A 19,177-nucleotide genomic window follows, 5' to 3' on the forward strand; every position below is an offset into this window, starting at 1 on the left:
CTGTTTCAGACAACTAATCACCACCATGTGACTAATCAACACTCTCGTATATTCTCTGATCTAAACATAATGAAGCTGTACTTTATTTCTATATTCTGATGTAGATTCCTAACCAGAACCACACCTGCAGCAATTTAGGTACCTCATGTGCCTTCGATACTCTTATTACTCTGTTATTACTCTATTACTTCTCTTAGCATGAGCTCTTAGGAATTATGTTCACAATTTGTCTCAGTACATTTTGATTGATTGCTTTGTCGGTACTGTTTGGAAGACTTAATCCAACTTTATTAAGCTGTATTAATAAAGACCATGAAATGAGGTCTGACTGCTGGATCCTAGACAGTGTTTTCAAGGCTCTGTTGTCTTGAGGTTTTGTTTTAATGTCCGTCCACCTTGTTTATATCACAACCTTCTGTAATGTCACTACAATCAAGCTTGAACAGTATACCTCGAATATCTGTCTCCATATTCGTAGGTTTTGTAAACGTAAATAACATGATCACCAAGCGAAGGCCCGAGAGCTCAGAGAAGGTGACCTGTCTACACGTCACCTAAAAAGGTACCGCTTTCTCTCAACAGACAAAGTGCCAAAACCAGAGTTGGTGATAAGATACGATTTGGTTGTTATCGTCACATACAGATGGATATTGTAAGTCTAATCAGGCCTGCAATGAAAGGGCGTGAGAACATGTTCTATATCAGACCACATGCTGGTCTTATTTTTTTTTTTTAGTCTGTGTTTTCTTTTCTCTTCTTACAATTACAACTGGGAATTAATATTTTGTCAGATCTGTAACATGCTCACTGCACAAGGAGTCCATACCTCTGCCTAACCTAAACCTAAACACTGTTATGACATTGTTATTACTTATTAGTATATAGTTTATGCTGTCGTCACCGTTTGACACTTTCTTAGCAAAACTGAATGTTGTGATTCCTACATATTGTGCGATTTAGGTTTCATAAGTAAGCATTGTAATGTTTTTTTGTGATATATTTAATCATAAATATAAGTATCATGATGTTTTTGTGATAAAAATTCACAAAAATCCCAACACACTTTTCCAGCCTTTTAGCACTGAACCGTTTCCACACATGGTGGATGTTTAAAGTTTGTTATCATTCCAGTTGATTTACATTTTTCCTCACTAGTATTTTTTTTTTAATATAATTCTTGTTTATCCTTGTTGTTAGCACTTTGTTAAAGATCCGTATTGGTGTAAGTGTGAACAAGAACCAGTGTTTTAGACGCACTTGGGAACTCGTGAAAGCTTCATGTAATTTAGGAGAAGGGAAAGAGTGTGGGTTCAACTGGCTGAAACGTTTCGAACCGTTTCAAATGCTCGCAAACGGCACTGAAGTGGTCACTAACAGGCCTGCAGGTAACCGAGCCCGGATCACCCGTGTCTGATCTGTCAGATTGGAAATCGCTACAGATTGGCCAATTAGAGTGGTACGCGATACTTACAGATAGACGGTCCGATCCGGCAAATCTTTCGGGATATCGGTTAATTTCCGGTGGCTGCAGTCGGCCGTGTCTAAAGTGCACGTGCAGTTTTGCGAACACGGCAAATCCGAGCTCGAGCCGTGAATGATGAAGAGTTCCAGGGTTAGGAGGGAATAAAAAACATAATATGAAATGTGTCCCAGGGCCGCCGCCATTTTGTATCCACTTCTATCGGCGGATCAGTTCTGATCTAAATCTCCCCACAGTTCCGAGTCAGGTTTGTTTTTGTTTATTATTTGTCCCCCATTGCGTCGTCTGGATGCGGAAAAAGCATCGTGAATACGGCGTGTGTGGTGTTCTTTTATAGGAAGCAAAACAAAAACAAAACAAAACAGAAATTTTGTAAATATCACACAGGTCCCGGTTTCACACCTTCAAGTCCGCGCACAAAGTTTTGTTGTGTGTGTTTTTAAAAGTCCTGAATTAAAAACTACAGTGAAATAAAAGGTTCAGATGTCAAAAACACTGCACGCAACTCAAGAAAGTTTTTCGGTACCAGAGCCAAACTGGAGTGCAAGTCCAAAAACTGTTGTCCTTAAAAGGTTGAAAATGAGGTGTGTGTGTGTGTCTGTGTGTGCGCGCGCGCCAAGCGATTGGATTGACTATTTTGGATCCGATCCGAATATCAGAAAATGTTGCTTTTTTTTAATATCCCACAAAACAAACAAAGTCACAAGTGTTTATAGAGGAAATAAATCCGGGTTATTTTGTAGCGGGCGTCGCTGTAATGTGTGTCCAAAAGAAAACTGGAAGAAATCTTGTCCTCGGACTCCATGGAGACATGTTCAGTCTTCAGCCTTCACTAGACAATTAAACAACTTCTTTCCTCTCTTCCTCCGAAACACTCACACTCTATCTCTCTATCTCTCTCGCACTTGTTGTGTTTGGTTAAACATCTGTTTAAAATGGTAAACAATAACAACGAGAGGGTTTCGGTGTAAAAGCTGCTGCAGCTCCTGCCTGTAACTTTCCGGGCTCGGCGAGACTGTAGGAACCGGTGAAGCTCCTCATCAGATGGATCTTATCAAAATAGGCGAAATCCCAGCGATCCGATTATTTAACGCTTCTCCTTTCACTTCTTCACGGCAGATCTCTCTTTCGCTCTCTCTCTCTCTCTCTCTCTCTCTCTCTCTTCCTCCCCTATCTGCCTTTACTTTCCCCCTTTTTCTTTTTCTCAGGACGCACTCTCGCCCCACGTTGGAAGCCTCGTACTGTAAAGACCCGCCCATCTTCCATCCTGATTGGTCAAACTAATGTAGCAGCGATCTACCCTCGCGATCCCATTGGCTGCGCTTACAGCTCGGCTCGCGAGAAAACAGCTGTCAGTCACGGCGTGTTAGCCCCGCCTACGTTCGCCACCGCGGGTGTGAAACCACCCCGCCCCCTTTCACTCTCAACCACAACTTAAAGGGGGGAAAAGAGAGAGCGCACGAGCCAAGTGAAGTTTACTAAAATACTTAATTATATATATATATAAACACAAGCACCGTAAGAACACAAGCTAAACAATAAATCAATACATAAATGTGATTTAAATAAGCACACACACACACACACACACACACACACATATATATATATATATATATATTTAAGAAAATTAAATAAACTAGAGCAAAATATTGTAAATTGTTAAAATGTTTAATAAAAATGATATTATATATATATATATATATATATATATATATATATATATATATATATATATATATATATATATATATATATATTTAATTATTGAGTTGTTTTTTTTTTAAATAAAGACAAAAAATATATTTCATTTTAAAAAATGAAAATAAATATTCATTTTTAAGCATATGCTTTAAGACACTTAAAATCCAAAATTAATAAATTAAAATTTGAAGGGGGAAAAAATCATTTAAATTCACTTAAATTGAATAAATGGTGGGAAAAAATAATACACAGTGAAAGACTTGATAAATAACAGACCTTTGTTTTTAAACCAATGTTGCACTGATACTTCAGAATGAAACCCAGTGCAAAGGAGACGCATTTAAATCCCGAACAGGCCAGAAAAGACGGCATTTGTCAATAAACATGATTTTGTTTTTGTTCACACTGTAAGCCATAAAGAGTTTGAAGAGCATTTCTTTGAAATGAAGACAGCATATTTATGACAACAATCAAACAGACAACGCAGACAATAAACAAATCGTCCTCAATCAGATTCAAATCCCAGATGATGTGCTGTTGATTATGTCTGAGCATGCAGCTGTCTGTGTCCCAGAAACTTTCTCACAGCGCATCAGTTGCGTTCTGAAGCTGTAGATTGCAGAAAAATAATAATTTACCGGTGTATGACTTGAGTGTAAATCATATGTAAGATCCCCTGGGTTTAATCATTTCTGGTTGTAGTGTGAATAAACAAGCACAGTTGACAGAAAGCAGTTCTCAAGAGCTGGAAAACAATCGCAGACTCGTGGAATCTGCAGCCGTGCGTTTTCCCCTCTTTAACCTAAAAGGCATGTGCTTCAGGTATGCCAGCTTTCTATTTCCAGAGGCTTGCTGACATGGCTTCTCCCGTGATTTACCTGCCAGTTCAGCAGCTGTAAATAATTTGCTTTACAAATAACTCCTGAGTGACATGCAGGTCAAAGTTGGAGTTTAAGATTAGGATCAATAGAAGCTTGAGCACCATAACATAACGTGCCGGAGGTCACTGGGTGACTGAGTGAAGGACAATCCCGCAGTGAAGAAGCCGGTGTTACAGCGAGGTGGAGACCTAAAGCTCTGGCCAGATTAGGAATCCTGAATCCTGTAGATCCTGTAGTAATCTCTGGACTTTCAGAGACTAAATTGTCTCTGAAGTATTAAATTGGTCCTTTATGAGAAGTTTGGCTCTTGAGTTGAATCTCTAGTGATGGTGCTGAGTTACTTCAGAAAAAGCTGTACTGCTATCTGTCTGTCTATCTGACTGTGTGTCTGTCTGTCACAATATCAACTGTGTTTGTAAACTGAATATTCAGGTTTAGGGAATGGTAAACAACAGACAATTGCATCTGTCTGTTTGTCTGTCTGTCTGAAATGTAAAGGCCTACCGTTCTTAAAACATGCCACAGAGACTAATCTGTGGTTTTATCATTATTTTAATGCATATTCTAACATTTAGTCGTAAAACTGTAATGTGCACTGATGCCCGAATGTCGCTTTTTCCCCCTCAGAACAACAGTTTTATGAGATAACTGGAGTTTTAAGTGCTAAGAATTTAATCCATGTTCAGTGTTAACCCCTTAAATGCAGTGGATCTGTGAGTGGGTGCAGGCTGACATTCCTCCCTCACGTAACTCACAGTAGTTACTGAGTAATATGCTTTAAAGTGACTTAAACATTTGACAGTTTGGTGATGAGGGGGTTGAAGATTTCCGAGAAAATAGTCTGCAGCTTAGAGCGTCCATCAGGATCAAGCCCAACTGGAGTGTAATCATCTGTCAGTGACTAAATGAACCTCCTGTCTTTATTTAAAAGTGGAATTTGCAGGATTGTTCTGCTGTCTGTTAGTAAACTCCTCTCTAGCAGTGCTGCAGCTTTACGGTTTCCTCGCCGTGACTGTTAGGACGCAGTAACATCTAATTATGTGGTAAAACCACTAATCCAAAACACTAAAGCACTAAAAAGATAATAACACTGTGGCTTTATTGTAGCCGTGCCTTAATTGATGCCAAACAGTGTACTTCTCCGACAAGTGCTTTGTATTTGAACATAGCTAAAACATTCAATTTGAAATTCGGTCCATTTTGAAATGTATTTCGAGCTTTAAATGACAACAACTCTTTCATCTGAGAGATTTCTTTATATTACTGTTTTAAAAAACCCACCTCCTCTAAACTGGTCTTTCAGTAAACACATGGGCTGTGTTTGGCTCGGTCAGGTCCGAATAATGAGAACTATGTGAGCATGCTAGTCATGACCTAATGAAAGCAACATATGATTGATTGTATTTCTTTGTCTGCCTCTCTCTTTCATTCTCTCTCTCTCTCTCTCTCTCTCTCTCTCGTTCTTTGTGTGTTTATGTGCTTGAATGTTTCCAGCCCTGTTCACGTACCACTGGAAAGAGATGAAAGGGACTTCAGCATGCGGTGGGACTAAAGGTGCAAAGCGTAAAGACATTAGATGCACCGCAGAGAGAGATGCAGCCCCTGACCACACGTTTATTCCAGCTTTTGGGGGAGAATGGATTGTGCATATGTGTTTGTGATCTCCACCGTGCCAGATTCTTTAAAGATAACGAGCCCATCTGTTGGAGTTATTCATCACCAGTAAATCAGGGGAGGCGTGAAATCGGGTGGGCTCATGGAGCTCACGCTGGATGGCCAGCAGTGTGGAAATGCCTCGTGTAATAAGAACCAGAGCTGTGGCTGAAGTGTGAGTGTGATCCATATGATCCATTTGCCACATTCATACATGCATATGTTCAGACCAGGTAGTTTTCAGAGCACGTATTCCTGATGCCCAGTTGAGATGGTTTTTTTTAATTCCACTTCCAGCCACTACTGAAGGAATTCTGACCAATCTCGGCCATTCCTAATGATATATAGACCAAACTAATCTTAAATTCTGTCAAATCCTGCCCACTCCCAAAGTCATGCCGACCAATCTCACTGACTCCCTAAAGAAATCTGACCAGTGCTGCCCACTCCCAGTGGAATCTGGCCTATCCCACTTGCTCCTCAAGGAATTGCGAGCATTCCTTGTTGCTCCTGAAGGAATTCTGATCTGCTCCTGAAAGAATTCGGACCAGTCTCATCCACTCCCAAAGTCATTCTCACCAATCCCACACAATCCTCTAAGGTAATCTGAACAATCCTCCTACCAACTCCTAAAGGAATCCTGACCAATCTATCTCTCTCCTCAAGGGATTCTGACCAATCCTTCCTTCTCCTAAAGGAATCCTGATCTCTTACTTTGAATTGATTCTCACCAATTTCATCCTAGTGTCTTATCCCTAAGATAATGTGACCAATCATGCCAATCCCAACGTCATTCTGACCAAACCCACTGACTCCCTAAAGGAACACGACGGAAAAGGAATAGTGTTGCCCACTAAAGGAATTCTGACCAATCTATCTCTCTCTCATCAAGGGATTCTGACCAATCCTCCCTTCTCCTGAGAGAATTTAGAGTAATCTCTCACTTTGAATTAATTCTCACCAATGTCATCCATGTATCCTATCTCTATAATAATCTGACCAATCCCAAAGGAATTCTGACCAATCCTGCCAGCTTCCAAAGACAATCTGATCAGACTTCCCAGTTCACGAAGGGATTTGCACCCATTTCAGGCAGTCCCTATGGAAATCTGTTCAAACATACCCACTCCCCCGAGGTGTTCTGACCGGTTTTTATGCTCCATGATGTCTAAAGAAAATCTGACCAATCCCATATGCTCTTGAAGAAAATCCTGTATGGTTCTGAAGGATTCCTGACCAATCCCACTCCTGAACGAATTCTGACCAGTCCCGAAGCAATTCAGACCAATCCTGCCCAGCATCGGTATTATTTTTGCTTACACTTCCCTGCCCCATGTCTGCATAAATTCAATAGCAAGACTAAAATTTTAAATGCTAGCACAAATCTATCCAATCAACTACTGTTGCACAAAACATGGTGGTGTATTTTAACATTCTCTCTTGTTAAAAATGAGACATGATGGGACAAGATGGAGAAAATATACACAGCACTGTGGTCTGTCAATGACTACATTGTGAGAAATCAGAAAAGATAAAGGATTTATAAAATATAGAGGGTGTATTCATATAAGCTGCATTCCTGCACACCTCAGAAATGAGTGATCAGTGACTAAGGCCACTTAGTCGTGGAAATCGAGGTCAACACTGTGACTCAGTCAGCGCTTTTTTTTTCCACACAAAACCCTGTGCAGGTGTCCAAACAAGCGGACAGAGATTCGTTATTGTGTGGTGTGCACTAACATTTACATTTCTCCCCATTGTTTGTTTAATAAGGTGAATAAATCTCACTCGCTTCTGCCAAGTTTCATCATTTTTTTCTCTTTCTGTCTTGTTGAAAGAAGTCTTCCCTCACTCCGGGTCTGCTGCCGAAGAACCTCTCTCACTGTTGGTTGCGCTTCCTCGTAGCTCAGTGTCTGTCAGAGGGCATGCATCGTCAAGCCAGCGTTGTGTGAACACCTTGTTTCCATTTGTTTTGGAAGAAAAATGTATCTGTGTATGTCAGCGCACAAAGCCGGCTACGGGCGACAGGTTTCAGGGTTTTTTTCATGCCCCAATAAAGGACCAATAAAAGTTTGCTTTTCTCTGAGACAGTTATAGAATATGTGCTAAAAGAAGCAGTGGCCCAGAACTGTTTGTTCAGCTCGGAGCAAGGAATGCTGGGAGTAGCCGAGTCGTGAAAGGTGGCTTGTATGCAGCGTGGCACTCGAGGTGCTACTGCTTTTGTTTGGCAGCATTCTTTGTTCAAAGTTTTTTTAGGCTGGATGGACCTGCGCCAACGTCTCTCTCTCTCTCTCTCTCTCTCTCTCTCTCCTTCTCTTGTGCATAATAAACACCCCTGCTCTGTTGGCAAAACTGTTTTCCATGCTGTATTTCCAGCAACGGATCACAGGATGGCAATAAAGATAAGGTGATAATAATAAAACTGCAATGTTGTGCTGCTCCTAAAGTTTGTTGTAGAAGTGATCATCAGACACATCTCTTGGGCTCAAGGTGGGTTTTGGACTCAGGTTGCTATAAAGACATTGTAGAGATCCATTTATTGCCTCCTCGGCCAATTTCACAAATACGCCCCGAATGGGTGAATTTAGCCTCATGATAAACTGAAGAAATTAATTTCCCCATTGCGACTAAGCATCTTGCATATAGAGCGCAGTGTTTGCTAAGGCACAATCACTGAAAACCATGAAGTCTTGGTAGTAATGTTGGTCTTGCTGTCACTGATAGAATCTCTATAAATTACACAGACAAATATAACATGCTACCCAGGTCGCCAACTGATGTTAGGAGAAGGTTGGCCCAATGTCAGCCATTCACTTGGGCCAATATTGCGTGCCAGCCTTGACCCAAAGGTTTTTTTTTTTGTCCGTTGGACCAGTGTTGTGGCACTGAAGCCAAAAGACTTTCAGTAAATCAACCAAGCCAAGATCGGTAGATAAAATTGGAAGGTTTGTTCCAATGTTCCAAAGTGGCAGCATTGTGATGAAAGCTGTTCTCTTGGTAAGGTTGGTAAGGTTATTATGAGAATTGTTTCTTTGCCAACATTGGCTCAGCCCTGGATCAAAATTGGTAGGGTTGTTATAAAATTACTTCCTTTACCAGCATTGGCCAAAAATTGGTAGCATTGTTATAAAAGGTGTTCCTGAACCCAGTGTATGCCCAGCATTGGTAGAATATGTATAAAAAGTAGTCCTTTCTCAGTGTTTGGCCTGACATTGGTAGGGTTGTTATTATTGCCAACGTTGGCTGAACAATGGCTCAAAAATGGAAGGATTATGATGAAATCTGTTCTTCTGTAAGCACTGGCCAGAGATTGGTAGGGCTATTATGAAAAGTGTCCCTTTGCCAATGTTGCCTCAGAATTGGCCAGACATTGGCAGGGTTGTTGTAAAAATGTTCCTGTCCTAACATTGGCCCAACATTGGCAGGGTTGATATGAAACATGTTCCTTTGCCAACATTGCCAAAAATTAAAAACTTAAAAAGTGTCCCAAAGCCAATGTTGGCCCAAAATTTGTCAATTATGTATGAGATGTTGCTTTGTGGTGGTAAGGTTCTTATGAAAAATGTTTGCCCAGCACTGGTAGGGTTTCTATGAAAATGTTTCTTAGGCCCAAAACATTACCATGTAGACAGTGCCCCTTAAAACAAGCCTGGTCTTCTCTGTTTTGCAGAGTGAGGAAATATCATGCCTCACTGCTTTTCTTCTCAAATATATTGCAAGTATTTTTCAATTTCTTTGCATGGAGATATTTTCTTGTCCGAAGTAATCATTCCATTAAGTAAGGCTATTCCTTTTATGTGTGATCTTCAGTGACTTGAGTTATTGCATCACAGAATGTGGGCTGGCTGTACATATTGTTATAGATTCATCTCATAACCACATTTGAATGCAGTGTTTGTCAATCCAACATAATTCCAGCTTCGTAAAAGTGGCTGATAAGGCAGGCCTCAGGTCAGGAATGATGAAACAGGAAGCAGAGCGGAGGCATGCTGTGTTTCTCAGAGGTGAGCCTTTACAAGGTGAACGAGGTCAAGGCATCATGAGACACTCTGTTAAACACATTCCACTCAGGGAAACAGAACCTGTTACAGACGCCGATATGTTAAATAATCAAATTTACTGATGTAGTATCACCACATCTGTGTTATACAAATCATTCTTGTTGTGGAACCAAATGTTTGTTCGCACACGAGGAGCAGCGAATGCTTTTCCTACCGCAGTTTGGCTTAGGCCTGCAAAAATTCCAGCTACAAAGTCTGCCGTTCTCTTTGAACCATGCAAATAATAGACATTCATAGCAGGTTCATTACACCATGCTAATTTCTATTATGTACGATTAAATGCAGCTCCCTCCTCCCTACTGGATCACAGCCACGGGTTAGAGAGGAGCACACCGCAGGGTTCAGGGGGGTTGAAGCCACCACCGCTCAGTAGAGGACTATTCAGGACACAGAGCGAGAGAGAGAGAGAGAGAGAGAGACTACTTAAGAGTAGAAGAATGCAGTTTTCTTTTTTTATATTGTTCTCTTTCTTCTCTGTTGTAAAGTTAGATTAGACAACTTGATTAATTATATGGATCTCTTCTCTTCTCAGTTTTTCTTCTCTTGTCTTTTCTTCTGCATCTTCAGCTTACTCTTTTACCCCTTTCTTTCATCTGTCTTCTTTCTACTCTTTTGACTCTAGTTCTCTTTTCTAGTTTTCATCTTCTTGTCTCTCTTCTTGTCTCAGCAAAGTAACAGCCGGGTTCGCTGTTTATTGCCTATTCCATGCAGAATATCCACAAATCATTAATATTAAGTTGTTTTATTCATTTTGTAAATAGAAACCTTGTTTCCACGTCACATTTGCAGATCATCATTGTTCACAGCTACAGTGTATACTTGCAGTATCTGTACTGAAAGTATTGAACTTTCTTCAAGATCTAAGAACAGGTGCGAAAGGTCTTTAACTCTTCTGAACAGTGGAAGTTTTAGTCTTGACGATTGTAGTGGGCCCCTGCCTCCAGGCCCCTGCTGTGGATAATGGGATAATGGCTGCCACCTTGCTTACACTTGTGATGGTGGACAGCGAGGTGAGAGTGTGTGTATGTGTGTGTGTGTGTGTGTGGATTGGGATGGAGTGTGGGAACTGGAAGCTAAACCTTATGTACATTTTTATAGCTTGTTCTCAAATGGTACATTTACAAAAACTTCTAACGTCCTCATATGTCCTATTTTCAATCGTATTGTGTGATTAAAAAATGTGCTAAAGAACAAAAATCTCTTTAGCTTAAAAAAGACCTCCATACATCTAGTCACTAATTACCTCCTAGAGATAATGAGCAGCTCTTTCTTTTTGTTTCTTCTTGCCCGTCCAGGCATTCGTGCCTATGCATCTCAATTCAGCCTGAACTTCTCTTCCCTTGTTTGAAACTTCAATTGAGCGCCAACAAAAGTTCCGACCCCCTCGCAGCGAACCCATTCAGCCGTCCTCTCGGCTCCTCCGTGCAGCTCCGGAGCCCAGCTGGGAGCTTTTGACACAGGCCAGGGGCCCTCGTGTGCACACTGAATTATGGGGGAACTGAGTAAAGATTTCCCAGAAAGCCTTCCTTCAAAGCACGATAGCACTCTGAAAGGCCCATTATCCCTCGAACTCATAATTAACCGTTCAGTTCACACAGCACCTGCTTGAATAGCTTCAATAGCGGACACTGCTTTGGTTGCAGAACAAAACGATTTGTACTGATAGCTGAATGGTTTTGTTTGGTTATCACTGGAGGGAGAGTCTCTCCATACTGCTAATTAGGACCTGGAACATTTTGGGGCTTTTCAGTAAGTATTGGAATGCTTCTGAGAGGAATAAAGACCAGGTTTCTGCTATACATTTACTTCTGAAAAGGTCTAATGAAACACAGTGCTGCTTATCATTTTAAGATCTCCATGAGATTCCTCTGGAAGTTCTTTCTTGGATCTTCAAGCTTCACCCATTTCCATAGAGACGAGATGAGTCAAGTCTTGTCTTCTGTTCCAGAGAGCTGTCTCACTCCTTAAGAGAAGAGCTGCAGAATCTGACTGATTTTCACGAGAAATTACCTCAGATCACTTTAATAACTCGATCTTTGTCATGCTAGAAGAGCTGTCTTGAGTCACTCACTCCTTTTATTCCAGAGAAGCTATCTCTAACTCTACTGCCTTACTGCTTTCATTCCCAGCAATTAGCCTTTTTCTTTCCTTTTTTTTTTGGATGATCTGCATTAGACGTTTCCTTCAAGTGAGCTGCCTCACTCATTATTTTTTAGGATGTTTCCTTCTAAGGAAGCTTTCTTACTCCATTCCATCCACTGATGCTTTCTTGGTTCATTTCCATTCCTTTTTTTTCTTGAACACAGGTTATTTGGATCTGTTCCCCCGAGAGAAGCTTCTTGAATCCGTTTCTTTAAGAAAAACGCATTTTCAAGAGGAATCACTTCCAAACGTCGTATTTTTCACTTTCAACTCAATGGATTTTCTGACCTTAAAATACAGGGGTGATGCTTCTTCATGTCTCTGGACAGGTTGTTGACATGCAGCTCGTCGTTTCCACAGATGCATGACCCATCCTTTTCAAACGCATCTAATAAATTAAAGCACTGTGATGTATTACAGATCTGCCTGAACCATCAGGCGGGGGAACATGTGCCACTGGGCGGATTATGAAGAATGTTTTTCTGTTTCTTCTGTTAGGAATGTATTTACGGTGGCTGTCAAATGAAAAATAGCCCGGTTTCTGACAGCACCAAGCTACCACACCACATTGGTATATAGGTAGATACTCTGATGTACCGTATAATATATGCATGCGCATCCTTGTCCCCCAGAACGAAGTACACTTTTCCAAACAGGACTCATGTTAGCAATGTTCTTCCCTGTCAGATCCATCACACGTCTCCACTCGAACATCCCTCACATTCAACCCGGGTCAGACGTACAGTAAATGTTACAGCCGTATCAATCATAGGTAGTTACTTTTATTTATAGATTCTTTCTTTTCCATGTTGTTTGGATAGTAAAAGTGAAGCTCCAGGATGGATGTGACCGTTGGAAGTTGTTCAGGGTCGTAGAGAGTGAAGCTTGTGATCTCCAGGCTGTTTTACCGATCAGCCATTTGTACCTGCGATCGATTCTACAGACTGACTCCAAGACTTCTCTCTAAGGCTGAATAACTGTCTTTATTCGTTCATTCTCTTTCACATTCAATGAAAAAAAGTTTTGCAAATTTAAAAATCATTAAACAAATGTCACTGGAGCACAAAATAGTGCTCGACTGGCATTTATTTATTGGCATGAAATCAATCCACAAATCAGCCAATCAGGTTGCGAAACTTCAAACCAATCCCACCAATCAGGCTCATTTTTTATTGAAAAAGCTACTTTTAAAGATTTTAGTTTTCTTTTAATTAATTTTAGATAAATTCTATTAATATTCTGTCACCACTGAGAAATGCAGACAATAAATGTAACATGCATGCACTATGATTCTGATTAAATCCGATTTAAAAAAATGAACTGGCACGTGTAATAATCTCTTCTTTTCATAGGAGGAAAAGCTTGCAATTTTTTCTTCTTGTTTTTGTAGAAAAGTGTGTTGTGAACGTGAGCTGATCAGGCCCCATTTTGGAAAGTTTCCACATTAAACAGTACTCAGTTTTATTTTCACTGAGAGGCCACGAGTGATAAATGTGTGAGCGCTGCAGCTATTCGGAAAGTTCTGTAATGTCTAATAGGCGTAAAGTGTTTCCAAATGAGTGGTGCACTATAATTACTACATGGGTAAGGAGTTAATTGAACACTGGGCTCGTCCATCACTAGGACAAAGGCAGTTAGCGAAAAAATGCACCAACCAACAGCTGTATACATTATGCTAATTTGAAAAAAATGGCGAATAATGCTTAGTTTCCGGTCCGTGTGAGACAGTGGTGTTATTCACGGCGCTCCCCAGCTGTGCAGAAATGCGGCCAGCAGATGGGCAATCAGCCATCATTAGCCATTATTCCTCATTTCTCTCCCAACTGTGACCTCTCGACGAAGTGATTATCTGTAACGCTTACAGAGGAAGGCAATCAGCAGCCATCTGTGTGCCGAGGCAGGAACATACACTCTCGTTTTCTCTCTCTCTCTCTCTCTCTCTCTCTCTCTCTGCCCACTTTAGTGTTGTTAACCATTTAATGGTTGAGACCATTGACTTTCCTACAGATGATCCTTCTTATCCTTTTCATTTCCACATGCCATGTGTTCATGTTCCTTCCGAATACTGTCCATGCAAAAGAGGAAAATTTTCTTTAGGAATATCTACTATTTGTGTTTTGTGACTTTTAGGTTATCCTCCAAAGGCATTTTGGGTGAAATTGGACAATAATGTAACAAATTTTCTGACCATGCAGCTCTGATGTCGAATTACGGATGTGATCAGCACAAATGAAGATCAAATCTGGGGGCGTGTCACTCTGTGTAATCTCCTGCAATGCTTGTCTCTGATAGGCTGCATGAACATACAGTCTGAGCTAGAAAGAAATGAGCCACATTATCGCTTCTTACGTCTTCGTAGCAGGCTGGACGTTTTTCTTATGACTGTTAGTGGTGGCGTTGCGCCTGGTTCCACCCATAAAGGCGCTCTCACACATGCAGCTTTCAGTCTAAATCGAAACCTTGTGTGTTTTACTGTATGCTACGGTTCGTTTGTTGAGAATGAAACAATCGCATTCCAGGGCGAACCAAATCAGAGGGTCTGGGAGCGTCTGAGCGAGGTGATGTCGATCCGACTCAAGACGAACTCTAGTATGAATCAATTGCAGTGAGAAAGTGAGTCGACTCTGAATCGACTCAGCTGAAGGAGCTTCAGGAGGAGTGTGTTTTGGGGTGCAGCATTTTCCTGTAAGGTAACAAGAATGTCTAGTGCTAAAGAGGTGCCATGTGTTCTGGAGATTTGGACGAAATATAACAGAATATATTTATATTTCTACATCTGATACATAGCATGATCTGTTTAGGGTTGGTTCTGTGTTCTTGATCTTTGGATGATTTTTGTTGTTTCCCTTCATCTTTTTGATGAATGAATGACTGCATTTTCATTTTTTTTTTTTACTTTTACACTTAGTGTAATTAAAAGCACAAAACGAGCCAAAAGAATCAATTTCCCTCTGATTCAGACTCTAATAGGTGTGAGAACGCCTTAAGTCATTGAAGACAAATAATCTTATGCGGATTCCAGAACTGAAATGTTATACTGACGTCCGTTCGTCTTTGACAGACTGGTGGGTTTATCCCCCGCTAGGACGTTTATCCCAACGGCTGTACGTGAACTTTCTAACTCGCTAACACGTGACACGTAAGTTTTAACTGAAGAGTCGACACAGCGGCCCAGGTGCAGTCTTTCTTTCCACCTTACACAAGACGCAGCCTAAAACAAACAAGCAAATACATTTTTTTCTTTTTTCGTTTTCTTTGGGTTTTCAGCTTGGGTCTTCTTTCCACCAGATGTGCAAGATCCATCAATCTGCAGTGACGTGTGTGTGTGTGTGTGTTGTGAGTTAGGCGTGTTGTCTTACTGAAAGGCCGTGACACGCATGCCGCTGTCTAATCCTTCATTCTCTTTTCCTCCGTGATATGTTTTGAGAACTCCTTTCCTTCCTCTGTTCACCTCTGACAAACTGAACTTATCGCTGCTATTGAGCTTGCAGTTGACCTTTGACCTCGACTTCCAGGTGTCCCGCTTTGGCGAAACACACACCTGTGAGGTGGCTCGGGTTTGACAGGAGTGCCTGAATTGTGTTTTTGTCTTCCTGACTGACATTTTCTGAGGTAATTTCAAGCTTGTCAACACCTCTGAGGCCGGAGGTGTCGCCGATGACAACCTCGTGACACCTTTTCTTCGAACTCGTTCGACTTGAGAACCGTTTGAGATTTCTGCACACTTCAAATCTCTACATTAGAGATCTAAGCCTCCGTGCGGAAAATTAGCAGTTGGTAGACAACAAATTCACTTCAGAATGACCTCAGACTGCTTTCATTTTAGTCTGTTAGAATAATTCCTACAATTTAAACAATCACTATTACCTAAAATGTGTAAGGGTTAGTGTTTACAAGCAAAGAAAACATGGTCCATAGCTTAACTAGCATGTAACCTAGCATAGAAAGCTAGCATTAATTCTCTCTTTCAGCTAAATGATCAAAACTGAGAATAAACTGAGTAAAAAGCTGAAGTTAGCTGTTGCTAATAATGTCAGTAAATCATTGCTAGTTTGTTAGCGTGAACGTTTAGGTCGTGTCAGTCATATTGCTTAATAATTTAGGAATTGCATCTGTCTAGTTTGTTGATGACCGAATCTTCCCACAGAAACAAACAGAAAATCTATCATGCTAGCAATCCGTTTAGCTGTTGCTAGTAATGTCAGTTTGCGGTACTCTGTTTACACTTTTGCTAGTTTGTTATCAGGAACATTTACAAGCAATTTTTGAACCCCAAATCTTTGCTCGAGAGTCTATGCTCTTTTTTTTTTTTTTTTTTTGTAAAAGTAAAGCACATTGTAATATCATGAATATGTTCCTATGTTTATGATTCTCCACAAAAATTATCTTTAAAGTTTTTGTTTTTTTTTCTTCGACAACCAGGTCTAGTTGGAGATCAGATCGGGGGAAACGGTACCTTCAGGGTACGGTACGCTAGATATATCTAAAGTGGTCAATGCAAGATATAGAGCAGCTTTGAAAACACACATATCCGTGTGTGTGTGTGTGTGTGTGTGTGTGTACACCCCTGGGGCTCACTTCCTCCCCTGTTTCTAAATGAGCTGTGTAATTTTTTAAACATGTCTGACCTGAAGGTGCACAGTGCAATCCGACATGTGCCGCACACCAAGTGCCTCGCTGTGTACACGCTGCTCATGCACATGCATACACACACACTGCATTCAGATATGCGTAAACACTCACATACACCCTAAATCCAACAGAAATCCCCAAGGACACACACACACACACACTATACACACCATACGAAACACATGCATGAGAGTTTATGGCATAAATGGTTGTGAAGTGACTGTTTAGAGCTAAATATGCTGATTTATTAGTGTGAAGGAAATGAACTCAATCACACACACACACACACACACACATCAAAGTCTCGAGTCGTCCTCCTTCTGTACCGCACGAACGAACACACGTTTTCCTTTAACCAGCTTCATGAATAAATCCATAAAAAGTTGCCTTTAATGCCTTTAACTGCCTTTAATGACTGAGTATAGCACAATTCTACTTTATTTTACACAATTCTACTTTATAATTAAATATTAATTAAGTAATTACATAAGTAATAAGTATAAATACTTGGTGATGCTGATTAATTAGCCCTTAACATGTCAAATATTTAAATATGTAAATATTTTATTTGTGTGTATGTGTGTGTGTGTGTACAATGTGTACAGTTTAATATACAGATGCAGCCTATATATTAAAAATCATACACATGATGATAAAAACCTCAGAAGTCAAACAACGAAGCAACAACACGAACAAGATGAGAAAAGCAGAAAGAACGGTTATGGACTACTGTGTGTGTGTGTGTGTGTGTGTGTGTTTGTCATTGAGTCCAGGTGTATGTGATCAGTGGTCAGGTGAGTGTCCATGTATGTAGGTCTTGGAGCGAGATTTCTTCTGGACCTCTGATGAAGTGACAAAAATCCTCTGCAGCTGAAGCTAAAGGCTTCATACCGTGAATGTGAAGCACATGGACAAGTGCGTGATGTTAAAACCGGTCAGTTCCAAGCCTTGTGGAGATTTTTGTCGATGCCGAATCTCCACTGATGTGTGTGTTGGATCCAGCCGTTTAAGTGCAGTACAGTGATAAATAAAGGGGTGGTCAGGTTTGAGAGGTCAATTAGACGGCACAGGGAGAAGTGTCACACTGAACGGTTGTGTGTGTGTGTGTGTGTGTATTTTGAGAGTGTATGGGGAGCACATCATGGGGGTGGTGAAATCAATTTTTCATGACGGTGCCACCTCTGCTCCGGGCAGCACTGAGAGATCGGCGTCTGCCCTTCACACACGACTGAGGACCCCGTTAATAATTTAGAGTCGGACTGTCAATCATCGTGTCCGTTCCCGGTGGAAAAGGAGAGAAGTGTGTGTGTAGATGTAGATGTGGATGTCAGGGGTGGTCTACCATCAGATCTAACCCCCTGGACAGAACCTCTACAGGAGCAACGTCTGTGCACTTCAAATTCAAAGCGGTTTCTCCCGCTTGCAAATGTGCAGCTATTTGCATGACTAATTTGTATAAAGAGTAAAGGCGTAGGGTTAAGGGGCGGAGTTACGCTTGCAGAAAAGCCAGCTTTATGTAAAACATGATTTGTTACACACATGTAGACTTTCCAAAATGTAATGCGTGTCTTCTTAACAGTTTTGCATAAATTTATGTTCACGTCTTGATGTGCAGTTTCATGATATAAAAAGTGTGATAACAAATCTTCACATGATTTCCACATACTTATAAACTGGAGGTGGTTCCTGGAACCAAGTTTTGGTCTAGAAATTAATTAAAGGCATTTTAACCCACAACAGGGTCAGTCAGGGTGAGCAAACAGAGAGAGAGTGAGAGAGAGAGTATGACTAGATCGGGAGAGAGAGACAGAGAGAGAGAGAGAGAGACAGAGAGTATGACTAGATCGAGAGAGAGAGAGAGAGAGTGTATGACTAGATCAGGAGAGAGACAGAGTATGACTTGATTGAGGGAGAGAGAGAGAGTGTATCACTAGATTGGGAGAGAGAGACAGAGAGAGTGTATGACTAGATCGTGAGAGAGAGAGTGTATGACTAGATCGAGAGAGAGAGAGAGAGAGAGAGAGTGTATGATTAGATCGAGAGAGAGAGAGAGAGAGTGTATGACTAGATCGAGAGAGAGAGATAGAGTGTATGATTAGATCGAGAGAGAGAGAGAGAGAGTGTATGATTAGATCGAGAGAGAGAGAGAGAGAGAGAGAGAGTATGACTAGATCAGGAGAGAGACAGAGTATGACTTGATTGAGGGAGAGAGAGAGAGTGTATGACTAGATTGGGAGAGAGAGACAGAGAGAGAGAGACAGAGAGAGTGTATGACTAGATCGTGAGAGAGAGAGTGTATGACTAGATCTCGAGAGAGAGAGAGAGAGAGAGAGTGTATGATTAGATCGAGAGAGAGAGAGAGAGAGAGAGAGAGAGTGTATGATTAGATCGAGAGAGAGAGAGAGAGAGAGAGAGAGAGAGTGTATGATTAGATCGAGAGAGAGAGAGAGAGAGAGAGAGAGTGTATGATTAGATCGAGAGAGAGAGAGAGAGAGAGAGTGTATGATTAGATCGAGAGAGAGAGAGAGAGAGAGAGAGAGAGAGAGAGAGAGAGAGAGAGTGTATGATTAGATCGAGAGAGAGAGTGTATGATTAGATCGGCAGAGAGTCAGAGTATGACTAGA

The 19,177-nt window shown here is 41.0% G+C and overlaps 1 protein-coding gene and 1 pseudogene across 1 annotated transcript in view; both read right to left on the reverse strand.

Moving 5' to 3' along the window:
• lrig1 (leucine-rich repeats and immunoglobulin-like domains 1) overlaps window positions 1–2,694 on the reverse strand; it is a 35,191-nt gene extending 32,497 nt beyond the window's left edge. The window contains exon 1 of the mRNA XM_058373258.1: window positions 1,472–2,694. Coding sequence (XP_058229241.1) covers window positions 1,472–1,665 — 194 coding nt within the window. The 5' untranslated portion in view covers window positions 1,666–2,694. The remainder of the gene's footprint in view (window positions 1–1,471) is intronic.
• Window positions 2,695–11,093: 8,399 nt separating this feature from the next.
• LOC131342855 (kelch-like protein 10) overlaps window positions 11,094–19,177 on the reverse strand; it is a 35,388-nt pseudogene continuing 27,304 nt past the window's right edge.

This window comes from Hemibagrus wyckioides, linkage group LG21, assembly GCF_019097595.1.
Source record: "Hemibagrus wyckioides isolate EC202008001 linkage group LG21, SWU_Hwy_1.0, whole genome shotgun sequence".
Taxonomy (NCBI): Eukaryota; Metazoa; Chordata; class Actinopteri; order Siluriformes; family Bagridae; genus Hemibagrus; species Hemibagrus wyckioides.